This window comes from Canis aureus, chromosome 1, assembly GCF_053574225.1.
Source record: "Canis aureus isolate CA01 chromosome 1, VMU_Caureus_v.1.0, whole genome shotgun sequence".
In the NCBI taxonomy this organism is placed as follows: domain Eukaryota; kingdom Metazoa; phylum Chordata; class Mammalia; order Carnivora; family Canidae; genus Canis; species Canis aureus.
This window is the reverse complement of record NC_135611.1, coordinates 57,121,121-57,136,545: the sequence shown is the minus strand read 5'-3', so window position 1 is coordinate 57,136,545 and position 15,425 is coordinate 57,121,121. Positions and strand designations below refer to the sequence as shown.

The window sequence follows — 15,425 nt, the reverse complement described above, 5'->3', positions numbered from 1 at the left end:
AGATTCAGGGTGTGTGAGATCAATGTACGCCTCTGAGAATTACATCTTTTATTGGCACACAGTTTATATTTGGGCATAAAGTAGCTGTCAGCTTAACTTTTTTGAATAGCTGGCTGTGAAAAGTTTTGTGCAGGTCTTTGCGTGGAACTTGCATTTCTCTTGGGCTAATGTGGAGGAGTGAGGCCATGGAGCCTGAGGGCTGGTGGAGGTTTAACCCCCCTGGAAACTGCCAAGCAGGCTTCTGTGCGGCTGGACCATTGACCAGTGTGGCATCAACTCTTCTGCACCCACATGTATGCACAGATGGTTGTGCAAAGCTGATCAGTGATGGAAACGTGCCGAGTGGGCAAAGCTCCAGGGAGGCAGCCAGGAGGCACTGGTGCGGAGCTCATACTGTGACATGAGCAGCTGTGTGGCCCCCGGAGTCCTCGTCCGTGGAATGGGGACGGTGGCAGTTCTGGGAGGTGGACAGGATGACAGGAGGGGGTTGCTGCACGTGTCAGTGTGCGGTGAGTGTGTGCTGTTATTGACCTTCCTGTTTGATGATGAGACATGACAGGCGCAGATGAGCTGTGGCCCGGGTGGGTCCCCTCCGCCACTAACCTCAGCGGCAGACGTGAGGAGAGGCCTACGTCCCCAGGAGCCCTCCAGTGCTGTTCAGGAGGGTTCTCCACCTGAGTGTGTCTGCAGGGAGACCGTGGGGCGGCGAGGTTAGCGTTGAGGCTCCTGCAGGCCGGGAGTGAGTGTGAAGAGGCCCCGAGTCCATTGTGGACAGGCGAGCTCAGAGGCGGCCTCATGGACAACCCACGAGTTCAGAGTCCGAAAAACCCAGTTAGAACATGAGTGTTGACACTCCGCGTCAGTACCGGTCACCTAGTCCCTGCATGACCTGCTTTCCCCAGCGAATACGAGGGGACCACCTGATGTATGTGGCAGCTGTGAAATGTCCCTTTGGGGCATGTGAACCACACAGCGCGACCGTCCCTGGGTGAGCATAGCGGCCGCTTCGGAGCTGCTAGGAGTGCACGGGCCAGCAGCTGCTCCCGGGCCAGTAGGAAACAATCCACACTTTGGATTTTTCCACTCCAAGACACACAGAATATCTCTGTGTCTTTCTGAAACAAATAGACTTTGTTTCAGAAACCCCTGTATAGCCAATGACAGGATCATCTGGAAGTTCTAAATTTGAAGGGCTCATTTGTGCATTAAAATAGGTTTCTTTTTCTTTTTTTCGTTTTTATACAATCCTGAGGTCTTTTATTTTCTTTACATTTATCATGCCATGAATTCATAAGGAATGGGTTCCAGCAGTTCAGGCTCCTTTCCAGTGGTTCTCACAAAGTGTGCTTCTCTGGGTGGGGCAGGCTGGCGCTTCAGTTGGACCCAAGTACCTTTCTCTTTGGCTTCCTTCTATTTCTGATCATTTTCCTTCACACGCCTCAGGAAGCTATCTCGGCTCTTTTAGTGTTTAATATGCTCAATGCAGACATTAATTCTCTTGGCAAGAATCTTGCCCTTAACTTGTTTGTTTACAACAATGCCAACAGCATGCTGAGTAACATTGTAGACTCTTCCGGTTTTGCCATGCTAACATTTGTGGGGCATTCCTTTTTGAACAGTGCCCATTCCCTTGATGTCCCCAATATCACCTTTCTTATGGATTCACATGTATGTGGCCAAAGGAACAACTCCATGTTTTCTAAGAGGCCTAGAGAACATATAGTGGGTACCTCTCCTCTTTCCCTTTGTGTTGGTCATTTTGGTGAATTACTGAAAGATGGTGGTTCCAGCCGAAAGGCTGTGTTTTTGTTTTGTTTTGTTTTGTTTATGTGTGTGTGTATATGTGTGTGTGTGTGTGTGTGTGTGTGTGTGGAAAAGGAATTGCCTAGGTGTCCTGCCTCTGCTGTGATGTGCCATTTCTCTTTATTACTAGTAGAGTCCACAAAATTCTTGTCTGCACATTTGTTACTTAAAAACTAGAATGAATTTCTCACCTCTTCTATCACATCAAGATGGTCTCCGATACTGGATTTCTGTCCCCAAAATAAAGTTTCTGGTGACATCTATGTGTATATATACACACATACGTATCCTTTTAGATAGTAATGCCATTAGTGAGGAATGTAAGTTCTTACTTTTTATTGACAGCTATAGAAAAAATTAAAATGTTTGAATTGCTCAAATTCCATACTGATTAGTAGGAAGCAGAGTACAAGGTCTTGCCTCAAGTTTATGGGAAAGGACCATAAAACAGCACTTTGTCACTGTTTGGGGCTTGCAGGTAAGATTGGACTGTGGAGGCACAAGGGGCTGTGGACATGAAGACGATAAAGACCTGAAAAGGCGAGGAGGAGAAATGCATGTGTCCTCGAGTGGGTTCCCTGATGGTGTCAGGTCATCTGCTGCCTCCCAGATGCAGGCTGTGTGCTTTGGCTGTGTGCGACTCCCGCTCACCGCTGGCCCTGTGAGCATGGAGCCCATGTGCTTGTCTTACAGGCCTACATGTATGACCTGGGCTCCAGCACGTTTTCTCACAGACTGGCTGGACACAAGGACACCGTCACCAGTGTGGCCTTCAGCCCGGCAGCCCCCCAGGTACAGTCTCCTCGGGGCGGGGAGGGGGGGCGGCTCCACTCCCTATGAGGCTTTCCTCGCATTTCCCATATCTGTTGGCCTTTGTCTGGGTGAAATCCTGTCACATTTGAGGTGATGCACCCATTTTCATCGCGTGCAAGAAGGCAGGCTTGGGAGAGGAGGACTTCGGTGTGTTCTCTTGTGCAGCCAGTGTTTGTCATTCGGGCGCTTGCTCTCAACTACAGAAATGCATGGGCGTGTGGCACATGAGCACTAGCACAAACACTGTCATCGGGGGAGTCCCAGAGCAGGGGTGAAAAGGGTATAGAAAATCCTCACCAACATTTCGGGTGGAGGAGGAAGACCACGCAATTTAGAGGCATTTGCGTAATTGGGAGAAAACCACCAGCTACAATCTCTCATACGGGGGAGTGCACTGTCTTGCAGTAAAATACCAACTGTTCAAACGTGGCAATGTGAGTATCTTGGGCATGTGGATTCAGAGAACAGTATTACCGCGTGGTTGTGTGGGTCAGCCTGGCACGTGTGCCCGCCTGCACAAAGTGGGACCACACCTGTTCCCTGCAGTGCACTGCTGCAGTCAGGGGGACCTCAGACTCTCAGACGCCCGTCTGTGCCATGGAGGTCCTCATGCGCATCAACTCTGCTGTGGCCTTGCAGTCCACTGCCAGCAGGCGTTCAGGTTCACATGTTCTCTGCATGTGTGATTATGATCACTTACCAAAATGCAAGGCCATGCTGCGAGGACCGCAGGTGCCCACTTTTCTGATTGATAATACGTGTTATCATTACCTATTCTGCGTCTCTGGTGTCCTTTCTGGAGCTGTTGGATTCCTGTGTGAATCCTCTTGACAGACCAGCACTGATGAGGTGGAGGCGTAGCTGGGAGGGCAGGAGAGCTGATGATGCAACAAGAAGAGTGGTCAGCAAGGTGGGCAGCAGACTGCAGGGTACAGTGACCTGCAGGTAGAGGTTGGTGCCAGTGGTTCTGAAGATTCAGTATTGGTGTAAAAATGCCTTTTAGCAGAATAGAATGAGAAGCTACTCTGAGGAGTTCAGGCTATCACTCAAAATAACTCAGCAAGGGTATAAAGGAAGACCAAACATGAAAATGTGCAGGATCGTGCAGTGACTGTTCTCCTCCTGAGGTGCAGAGCCCCTGGCGTGGAAAAAGAGAAGGAAAAAGTTAAGAAATGGACATTGAAAGCTTCTTATTTTCCTTTAAGATTGTGATACGTTACAGTGGACATCTAGGCTGTCTTTAGTATCTTGGTATTATAAGTAATAATCAGATGTATATCCAGTGTTTTTCTGTATCTGGATTTATTTTCTCAAGATAAATCATTAAAATACTGCTACTGAGTAAAAGAGCAAAACCTTTGCAGGGGCTCTGATATGTACAGAGAAATATTTTTCAAAATGTTCCCTGTTTTGTATTTCCTTACATTATTAATGCTTTCATTATCTTTGTTAAGTTCATTATCAAGAAATAGTACCTCATTATTTTAATTTGCCTTTCTTTGGATATTGTAAAGATTGTGCGTTGTTTTATGTGCTATTAATTATTTGAGTTTTTTCATTTTAAAAATGCTTATTTTATATTCTTCATATCTTTATCTTTTGGATCAAATATTTTGCTTACTGACCAATCTAGCTTTTAATCTAAAATTGACATTTTGTCCTTTGTATTTACAGGTTTTTTTTTTATAGATTCAGTTTTGCTTTTTTATTTTCTTGTTTTCTCTTTCAAGTATAGAACTTGTATTTCTTCTAACTATTCTAGGCCTAGTAAGTTTTTTCTTTTCAAAAATTTATCTCTCTAATGAAATTACAGTAGAATCTTTAAAATAGTATTGTAATTTTTAAGTTCCCTGGCTGACAGTTCTAATATCTGGGTCATACCTGAGTCTCATTCTGTTGATTGCTGTGTCTCTTGACAGCTGGCTAACCTATCTTTCTTTCTGATGTGTTTTATTTTTCAATGAATGCCAGATCTTGACTGTGGAAGGACATAGGTGATACTTGGACAAATATATCTCTTTTTCTGCTAGGCTGTTAGTTTGGTAGTGTTAGGAATTGAGCCAGGTACCATACACTTTATTTATTAAAACTTTGATTATAGTAAGGTCATAATCAGTTTGTATTAGAATTAATTGGTACATGTCATTATATAAATAGAAGTACACAGACAATATTGTTACTTTCTAGAAGCTTTAGAATATTCAGTATTCTTCCCAAGTCATCGTCTGTCAAACCTTTTAGAAAATTTTATTTACTAAAGCATATGAGGATGAAATTTAAATCTACATGTTTTAAATAGGCCACCTTCCTTTGAGAATTGTGTTTAGCTCTTCCAAGGAAAAATAATAACCTAAGACTTTATCTGAGAAACAGTTATTTTTATTTGTTATAAAATTGAATACAAGTTTGCTGGTTCCCCTAGAATGGTAACCCCACTGGCTTCTCCAGTGGTTGGAATTAATATACAGATGAAGTGTATCAAGCCCACTGTATTATTGGTTTTCTATGAATTTAGGAATAATCTGAGAATAATTAATATTTTAGGTGTTTGTAATATTTTAAGGATTTTGATATATTAAAATATCTGATTCCAACTTGAAATCTGAATTGACTTAGGTTTGTGACTTTTTAGTTGAGAAAAATGAGACAGTGTTCCTGTTTGTGAACAGCATTTAAATTTTTAAAAGAACTTGAGATTCAACATATTTGTGTTTACTTTATTAGATTTTTGAGAATTGGGAGCATTTTGCTTTTTAACTTTCTTTTCATCTAAAGTATTCATGAAAATATAACATTTGAAACGAATATTGACAGTTTTAGAATAACTTAAATTGTAAACAATTCATTTCCTAAACGTTTTTAATCTGTTCATCATGAGTAGATTTAACATAAATCAAAGCCACTTTGCATGTTATTGTTAAAATTTACTAGATTTTTTAAAAAAGATTTTGTTTATTTATCTGAGAGAGCACACAGGGAGGGGGATGGACAGAGGGAGAGGGAGAAGCAGACTCCCCACTGAGCAGGGAGCCTGACATGGGGCTTGACCCCAGGACCCCTGAGCTGAAGGCAAACACTTAACCGACTGAGCCACCCAGGTGCCCTTAAAATTTACTAGATTTCTAAACATAGTAAATAAGATATTAAATTGGATGAGAAACTTAAGGAAACTAGATTTTAAAATTTGAATCTTTAATAAATTGAATTATAATTTAAAAAAGTCAAAATGAATCACAAATCTCCAGCACTTTCTCCAGCAAGAAACTATTGTGTGTGTCATGCCTGATGCCAGAGCACTGCAATGCCTTGTGCTCCCTGCAGGGTGCCCGGCCCACACTGCATGGAGCTGCTTCTCACTGTGTGCCAACCAGCGAGGTGGGTGCTGAGCATGCAGCAGGAGCCCCCGTCATGTGGGAAGCGTGGCCCCATGGGCTCTTTGCCCCATTTGATGGTGACATCATGCCACTACCCCCTGGTATGTGCGTGTTAGGGTACCGTGTTCCACATAGAGAAGTGTTACATACATTGGTCATGAAATGAAGGAACAGTGTATTTTCTCTCAGTTCAGCTTTTTGTAAGCTTTAACCTCTAAATAAAACAACTAAGTGTAGATACTGAAAACACAATCCAGCCACTCTCAATTATTGCACAGATGCATTCATTCATAAGGACATGTAAGATCATAATTCCACTTGTCTCTCCCCTTCTGCACTATGCGGTAGTAAGCACTTGGGTCTCCGTTGTTAACCATCCTGACCTTATTTAAGGTCTGTGTTCACCTTTTCACATTACGGGAATGTGTTATGAGGAATAGCAGCGGCTTCTGACATGCATTTGCCTTCCCATGGCCAAATGCCAGTTGATTTCATGGATTTTAGATGTTGCCTTCTTTTGTCACGGTCCCTCATGACTTGGGTGTTGATATCTCTTGGAACAAAGAGATCCACTGCTTTGACCGCTCTTTTTCAAGCTAGCTGCTTTATCCTTGGAGCCAGAGTTGGTCAGGGATTGTCCTTGGAGCACGCTAAAAGCTGCGTGGTGTGGTCCCACTTCTAAGCCTTGTGACTGAGCGGGTGGGAAGCCTCCCCCCCCCCCAGCTTGCTGGTGGGGTTCAGAGGATGGCTCGTGTGGACCCAGACTCGTTTCTAAGTCTAACATCATTGGCCTATCCTGCTCATCTTTTATGGCTGGGGGAAGGGAGTGTTAGGCCCCGTCCCTTACATGGTTCCATTGCACGTTGGGGAGCTCCATCAGAAGTTAACATATTTAGAGAGAGCATGAGGACATCCCCTGTGTGGTTCCTGGAATGTGCACGTTGTGTCAGATGCATATCTGTGCAGGTGTTCCCGCAAGCGCAGACACGGGTGGCGGTAGTACCATGTTCAGTTCCCATGCCTTCTGAATTCTCCAAACTGCAAGCCCGATGATCTCTTTTTAGAAAGTATTTCTCCAAATTAATTTTGCTTCTTGGATAAGACTTTACAAAGAGGAAAGATAAATGAGCAACGTGTTAGGGTGAGGGCCAGATGGTCCACCTCAAACGGTGATGTTTATCAACTTGCTTATGTGTGAGGAACTTGCTTAGTGCTGGTTGATCTAATAGTTGCAGTGAGGATGAGTGGCCGGCCGGTGCTACTGGGGGCTCTGTTCCCTGTGTGGGAAGGTCCGGCCCGGAGACATCACCCGGTGTGTGCACTGCATCACAGTAGGCTACCTTACAGGAGGCATGTAGTGAACATCGCCCAGAGTCTGGACTGCTTTCCTGACCCCACTCTCCCCCGCCTTTGTCTAGAAGAGGCTCGAGGCAGAGATGTGCAGGTTCTTCTCAGACATGCAATTGGGGTTGGAGCTGAGGGAGGTGCATGTGAATGTGGCCGGCTGTCGGTGAGCCTGGCCCACCCCTGCTGATCATAAACCTCACTTCTTGCTCAGACCTGGCCCCAGCATCATCACCTGACTGCGCAAAGGATAATCTTTTCCAATTTGCTTTCAAGGTACATTTGCTTTTGTGAGTTGACTGCAAAGAGCTCTGTTTTTGAGTTCACTTGAGAGAAATTTGAATTTTAGGTGAGCTCAGTAAACAGAAGGCCTGTGTTTTTGGAACAGTTTAGAAATGCTCACTTTTTCCTGTCAGTTTTGCCATGGAGATGAGAAGCCATGATGCTCAGTTCTCCCCCCCAGGGCCCTTCAGGGGACTCTGCGGTTGCAGGAGGCTGGGGAGGACACGTTCCTGATAAATCACCATCTGCCTGCTGCCAAGACAGGCTGCCTGTGCGCGGCCACCAACGGGGAGGTTGCAGGAGGAGCTGAGAGAAGGGAGTCGACTCTTCTCCCACCACAGCTGTTAGCAAAGATCGAAAACAGTCATACCTGGCACGTACAGCAGCGGGCGGGTTAGCTTCTGGGGGCAGGTTACCTCCACGCGGCTCAGGATGCGAATGTCGTTGGATGGGTCAGTGGAGATGGAGACCGTTCATTAGATAGGACGCATCTTCCCAACTTCTGTGGTGACGTTATTCTGTGTTTGGGACTCTTAAATGTAGTCTACAAAATTATAGACATCTTTGCTTTTTATGAATAAACTTGCTTATCCAGTGAGGCAGAAGGGTTAGTTTGAAGGTCATGAAGGGTTGGGTTTAAGGGTTGAAGGGTATGGGTTTGAGGTCATGACCACCATCAACGTGGGGGACTGCTTCCTCTCTCCGCTATGCCTGGAGAAGCACAGCCATCCGGCAGAGCTGCTTGTCCTCGGGAGGGGAGGTGTGTGCGGTCTGACACTGCTCTGATTCATAGTAAAATCCTGACCCCAAGCCCAGGTTCCTCTGCTGTTCGACGTAAACATACTGAGACACTTGAGTAAGTGACAGCGTGGGACACTCTCTCCTCTCTGAGTGGCAGGTCAGGAGTGGTCATCATTGAAATATTTTTCTTGTCACGTAGCATGTTTTGAAGGCCAGGAATGCAAGGAGGATCTTGCTGAGGGTCCACGAGGACCAACTTGGCAGGTGTCGCGTCTCTGGACACCTCCTCCAGGAAGGTGGGAGCTCACCACTGAGTGCTGGTACCCACAGGGGCCCCCAAGCCAGAGGAGAGGCTTCTGCACTCCAGGGCGGTTTGTTCTGCCCAGAGCTGGTGCTTTCCAGCCACAAAGCCCTTCCCTGCCATCTCTCAGAATGACCCCGAGAGTTTTATTTTTTTTTAAAGATTTTATTTGTTTATTCATGAGAGACACAGAGAGGGAGAGAAGCAGAGACAGAGGGAGAGGGAGAAGCAGGCTCCATGGAAGGAGCCCAATGTGGGACTCCATCCCGTGACTCTAGGATCACGCCCTGGGCCAAAGGCAGACGCTAAACCGCTGAGCCACCTGGGCTGCTTGACCCTGAGAGTTTTAGAAATAAAAAGCAGAGCTTCAATAAGTGGTGTTATTTTTTACATCACAAAATGCTTCTTTCATGTGTTAAATCACTGATCGAAGAGTCCCTCTCAGGGTACACGCAGTCACAGGCAAAACCGCTATCAAGGAAAGATTGATAATAAAAGTAAAAATTGAACTCATCATATCAGCAAACGAGAAAATGGTACTTGGTTTGCAAAATTCATTTCTTACCACTCAACTCTTTAGGGATAGCTGTTGCAGGAGGTGGGGCTGCTTCTCCACGTGAGTCCCCAGAATGTTCTAGCATCCATCTGATTCACGAACACACACTGTGAAGGGAAATCATTTTCATCACTGTTCAAAGTCAAAAAGGAAATAAATCGACACATAAATATTCTAGATTTTTAACGTCTGTGAGGTGTTTTTAGTAGATGGAAGTTAAATGACTAATCCCCTTAAAATAACAGATAACAGACCAGGGTCCTCAGGGTTCTGTCTTATTTGGGATAGTGTATCGATTTGCTTCGGTGTTTCTAATTTAGGATATCATGTAGGACTTAATATTAAAATTCAGTTTCCTGATGACTGATTGAGATGGAAGTTTCATCTTGGTATAAAATTTTACCAAAAAAAAAAAAAAAAAAGAATAGACTTTGCCCTTCAGAACTGGCCTTAAAGTCCAGGTGGAAACACACACAGCAGTGTGAGCGCTGTGCTCATGGGGAGGGGAGCACCTGCGCCTGCTGGCGCGGGGCTGCCTGCCGAAGGGCAGAGTGTGTCTGCGTGGAACATCCTATGGGCCATCAGCTCGGGGAGGGGGGCACATGAATTTGGCTTTATGTTCTCTACGTCGAGCACCTCTCTGGGATGTTGCTTAGTAAATGCATCTCAGACAATGGCTTTTACTCTTATTTTTTAAATATGGAAGTCAGACCACCCATGGAGTCATATGTCTGATTTTTTTTTAAGATTTTATTTATTTATTCATGAGAGACACACAGAGAGAGGCAGAGACACAGGCAGAGGGAGAAGCAGGCTCCATGCAGGGAGCCTGACGCGGGACTTGATCCCAGGATCCTGGGATCACACCCTGAGCCAAAGGCAGATGCTCAACCACTGAGCCACCCAGGCTTACCTGAACTTTACATTTTAAAATAAGAAAGTAATGTATTTTGATTTTACTCAGTCCTTAAAAATCACTTTGAAGGGAAAAAGATTTTTGTTTCCCTGCCTGTCCGAACACTTTCTCTGTCCCTTTGCTCTGGTCTGAAGAAACAGATCTGTGTTCACTCCTTTTACTCTTTAATATGAGGTTTCTTCAAAAATCGTGCTTGCCCCAAAGATACAGATGCAGTGAAACGCTGGGACACCTGCACCCTGATGTTTATAGCAGCAATGTCCACAATAGTCAAACTGTGGAAGGAACCTCGGTGTCCACCGAAAGATGAATGGATAAAGAAGTGGTGGTCCATATATAAAATGGGATATTGGGATCCCTGGGTGGCGCAGTGGTTTGGCACCTACCTTTGGCCCAGGGCGTGATCCTGGAGACCCAGGATCGAATCCCACGTCGGACTCCCGGTGCATGGAGCCTGCTTCTCCCTCTGCCTGTGTCTCTGCCTCTCTCTCTCTCTCTGTGACTGTCATACATAAAATAAAAAAAAAAATAAAAAAAAATAAAATGGGATATTACTCAGCCATTAGAAACCATGAGTAACCACCATTTGCTTCGATGTGGATGGAACTGGAAGGTAATATGCTGAGTGAAATACGTCAGTCAGAAAAGGACAAACATTATATGGTCTCATTCGTTTGGGGAATATAAAAATTAGTAAAAGGGAATAAAGGGAAATGAGAAAAACAGTGAAAATATCAGTGAGGGTGACAAACCATGAGAGACTCCTAATTCTGGGAAATGAACAAAGGGCAGTGGAAGGGGAGGTGGGTGGGGGGTTGGGGTGACTGGGTGATGGGCACTGAGGGGGGCACTTGGCGGGATGAGCACTGGGTGTTATGCCATATGTTGGCAAATTGAACTCTAATAAAAAATTTAAAAAAAATTAAAAAAAACAAAACAAAAATTGTGCTTGCTGTTTTCAGTGGAAATCTCCTTTGGTCAGCTGGAGACGTGTGGGCATCAGCAGGGGCCGCCCCAGGTGCCCGTGTGCACCTGCCACTTCCTGGCCTCTGTGTCTGGTTTCCTCTGGCTCCGAGTCGGTGATGAGTCAGAAGGACCGAGTCAGAGTTGTGGCCTCGGTGGTGGCCGCGGTGGGTCCCAATGGGAGGGCAGGTTTCCCCCAGGAGCCTTCCCTCCCCTTAACTGTGCTTCCACACACAGCCCTGCAGCAAGCACTTCCCCAGTCCAGGCGCAGGAGCCTCCCCACCCCTCCCCAGGGCTGACCTCCACCCATACCGTACCGTGTTTGCTGCCACCACTATGGTCCAGTCCATCCCAAGCCGCCTCTGTGTCCTCCCTGCCCTCCTTTGCCCTGGCGGGTGGTGCAGACACCTCCTTGCTGGCATCCTCATCTCCAGGCCTGCCCAAGCCTGTGCCCCGGCTGGCATCCTGCCACTACCCCGGAGGGCAGGCCACCTGGAGGGCAGGCCACTGGCCGTCCTAGCACAGGGGCGGGGGGTGTGCTGTGCACTCCCTCCAGATCCTGCTGTTTACACCCCCCGCCCCCACGCCACCCTGTTTAGTTGCTCATTCAGTTCAAGACACTTTCTGGTCTGCCCTTTGATTCCCCGACCTGTCCATGGGTCATCTGAATGTGTGTTGTTTTGTCTGCAAATATGCAGGGAATTTGCTGACATCTTTCCTTATCTGTTTCTCCTTTAACGGCATGTGGTTGGAGACCTTGTATGGTGGAGCCTGAAGCCACTGCACTGGGTTTCACAGCTGTATCTGCTGGGGGCGGATGGGCCAGGTTCGTCTGTGTGGCCTGGTGGGCCTGCCAAGAGTCACGCCCTCTGTGGCCTTGCCAGTCGTGTCTTTATCAGCCGGTAGGTGTGGTCTTGTCTCCATCCAGAACTGGGGTTTCCTTTCTCCCTTAATGCCAAGAGGTTTTGCATTAGGTGTTAGAAGCTTGCTTGTGAGGTCAGGATCGGCCTGTTCTCTGGGCCAGTGGGCCCTTTGATGGAAAGAGCCAATCAGCTCTCTTTGCATTAGTGTCACAATAATATTTTCTGTTCTTTTCTTTTTAACCTGCCTGGGTCTTTGATTTGAAGTGCATTTCTCATAAGTATTTAGTTTTGTTTTGCTCTTTTAACCAGTTTCACTGTCTCCGCCTTTTAGTCAGTTCGGACCGGTTCTGTTTGATGAGATGACTATGACCATGTTTAAACCGCTCATCCTGCTGTTCTGTTTGTATTTGCCCATGTGATCCTTGCTTCCTTTTCTTGCCTCCTTTCAGCTCAAGTACATACGTTTTGTTCTTCTACGTCTTTTTCCTGTGCAATTCCTTATTCTCTTAACTTGAGGGAGCCTCAGGGCGTGTGGGGTGCATGGGGGCCTGGAGCACTGTCGCCGCCTGTCTGTGGCTGGGGCCTCCAGTAGCAGCCTCACACTTACCTCCTTGTCACGCGGGGCACTTCCCCGCAGGCTACTGGGTTCATCCGTGGCGGCAGGTAGTTACCTCCTGCAGAGACTTCACAACGACGGATCTTATGTATTTGCCGTGTCATCCGCATTACACTTTGTAGCCTTGATATTCTTATCTCTAAAATTAGGTTGTTGAACTTTATGACCTCAGTGGTTTTCCAGGCACTTTCTTGTCTATAGAGAGGATTGAGAGGGTGCAGGGCCCCAAGTGTGTGTGATGGTTTCTATATCTGTGTGTACATAGTCTCCATTCCGTGTCACACAAAATGTGCATACATGACACATGTGCAGATTTGATGCCGCCTCAGTGTGCCTGTGCATGCTTGGCCGGGCGGCTGAGGGCTGCAGGGGTGACCTGGCCAGGGCCGTGGTGACTGCCCACATCAGGACCCTCTTTCTGGATTCAAACCCACAAGGCACCAACACCAGTTTTCATTTTGCCTGTGATGCTACACAGGCTCCATTGCCGAGTGACGTGCCAGCCTCTGTGCACGTGGATTGCAGACGATTTCATTTAGAATTTCCTGTCTTGGCTAACACACCCATACCTAATTTTTTATCTGGAGCCAAAAAAAAAAAAAAAGATTTGAGTTCAATGTAAACATTTCCTTATGCTTTAATCACATCCTTAGGAAGTGGGGACTCAATTATCTTCATAGGGCGGATAGAGGAACTGAGGCAGGAAGAGGTTCCAGGGGGTGCAGTACAGTTGCACCCCGTGGAGCTGATGTCAGCTGCATGGCCAGCTTGGCACTGCACACCCAGGGCTCTGTGTGAGTGCAGACAGTGGTTGGGGTGCCCCAGGGGAGGCCCGGGGAGGGGCCCAGAAGAGGCGTGAGATGGTAGTATTGGGAGCGGAGGCCATGTTCTACTCCTTCTAGAGGCCGCAGGGATGTATGCACCAGAACTGAATCCTATGTCAAGATTTCAAGACAGTTGCTTTTTTCTATTCCATGGGAGGCATATGTTTTTTGTTTTTATTGAGGTGACAGTAACATTTTTTTTAAACCATCAAGTGTTTTCTAATTAGTTTTTATATATGATGCTCTAGTTCTGAGGCTCATGTCACTCCCAGATCTTTCCAGCCCACTTCATCAGGCCATCTCATGGAAGCTAATTTCATTCTTAAGCCCCTAAGAATCTAAGTACCTTCCTTTTGGAAAATGTTCTGCAGATCCTGGCAAGGTCAAGAGTGAAGCCATAAATTTAAGTGTAATACAGACCTAGAGGAATAGGGAGTCTGCTTTTGTCACATTACTTATTTTAACATTCAAGTAATTTTCTATAAAAGTCAGAATATTGTACCAGAACTCGATCTTCCACTGTAATGCAGACATAACCTGTCCAGGTGATAAGTTAAGAGGATGAAACATCAAATAAGGCATTGGTTTCAAGTTCGGGCTGCTGATGGAATTTGTTGGGCAGAAGGGGAAGGAGGCTGAGCATCCAGTTCTGTGGAGCGCGCCTTGTGTCCTGTGCACCAAATAGAAGATGGCCAGCATGCATGGTCAGTGGTGGCACTTACTCCAGGACTCAGGGATGCATGCTACCCTCTGGCCAACAGTGGTCAGGATGAACTACCTGTTTTGCTGTAGATACATGGCTCACATGCTCTGGACAAATATCGCATCTACTTCTACTTGTGTTGGGGAACACTGGTGGGCAAAGTGTGCTTGCATAGAGGCTAGTGGAGTGTTTCTGGAAATACCAAGATATTTTGGCCCCTACCTGAGATGTTCTGCTCCATAGATGCGTGGAAGAGACTGGACATGTGAACTTTCACAAGATCATTATGGTGCTGTTGGGCTCAGGTCACACTTGAAGAGATGCTGCGCTAGGTTACCTGGGAGCTGGGGTCCTGGCCGTATGCAGCGGAGCTCCCCTCCTGATTGAGACCGCTAGTCTCGCAGGTGTTCGTATCTCGGGTTGCAACCACTGATGCCCACCCATTATCTCCCAGAAGACCCATGTCTGTCATTCAGCAACAAGGCCTCCACCAGGACTGAGCCCAGGCTGTCCCTGAGTGTGGCATTGCACCTGGCTGTCCTTGTCCAGGCCAGGGACAGACAGCACCCGTTCCTGATTCAGATATGCTCAAACATCATAATTAACATGTCTTACACCCAGGAATACTTTAGTGAGGAAAGTGGATCTTGTCCAGATACCATCCCTCATGTGTCAGAGATGGGAAGTCAAGAGGAAGAATGTATTCAGAGCCTTCTGATGAAATGCAGGTTGCACATGCTTGTGTGAACCCAGGACATCTCAGACCATGAGGGGGTAAGATGATATGATCTCCTCGCTGCACTCTTACTTTTACAGATCAGAAGAGTACCTTGGAGCTGGAAGGGTCTCACAGAGCTTAGGGCCCCTATGGTGGTGAAAGAAGTGCCAGCGCAGGGATGCAAGGGCCCCCGTGGCGGTGACAGAGATGCCTGTGCATTCTATACCAGGTCGTGTGCATTTACTTCCAAGATACTTTAGGGTGCACAGAGCAGCAATGAAACCATCTCAGATCTACTTGAGACCCTCATCCTGACCAGAGTCTTTTAAGTTTGTAAAGGGGAAAGCAAGATATTTTTATATTCTTGGATATTTCTAATCAAAAGTAACATTTGTTTTGAATAAGAATTAAATAGGAAGGATTGAGGGTGGAGGCAGCCAATGCTGACAGTTCATCTGTAGTTGTGCTGAGTGCGTGTTCTGAGTCACATCAGACGGCTGACTCTGCCCCTCTTGTAGACACAGTCACACTCTCAGTGGCCTGGTACACATGTCCCTGGGACCCATGCCACCTCCAGATGCAGGACTTCTCCTTCACTGGGACCTTCC

At 46.5% G+C, this 15,425-nt stretch overlaps 1 protein-coding gene across 26 annotated transcripts in view; it reads left to right on the top strand.

Moving 5' to 3' along the window:
- Positions 1 to 15,425, top strand: part of WDR27 (WD repeat domain 27) — a 214,781-nt gene that overhangs the window by 131,714 nt on the left and 67,642 nt on the right. For 23 of the 26 annotated variants that reach the window (XR_013381271.1, XR_013381260.1, XM_077900281.1 and 20 more), the window contains one exon: positions 2,497 to 2,595. The exons of 2 other annotated variants lie outside the window; for them this stretch is intronic. Coding sequence is in view for 22 of the 24 variants with exons in the window: in XM_077900281.1 (XP_077756407.1) it covers positions 2,497 to 2,595 (99 nt within the window). In the remaining 2 variants the exon portion in view is untranslated. Of the gene's footprint in view, positions 1 to 2,496; positions 2,596 to 3,021; positions 5,218 to 15,425 lie in introns of those variants that run through there. One more of the 26 variants, XM_077900298.1, reaches the window with a different exon arrangement.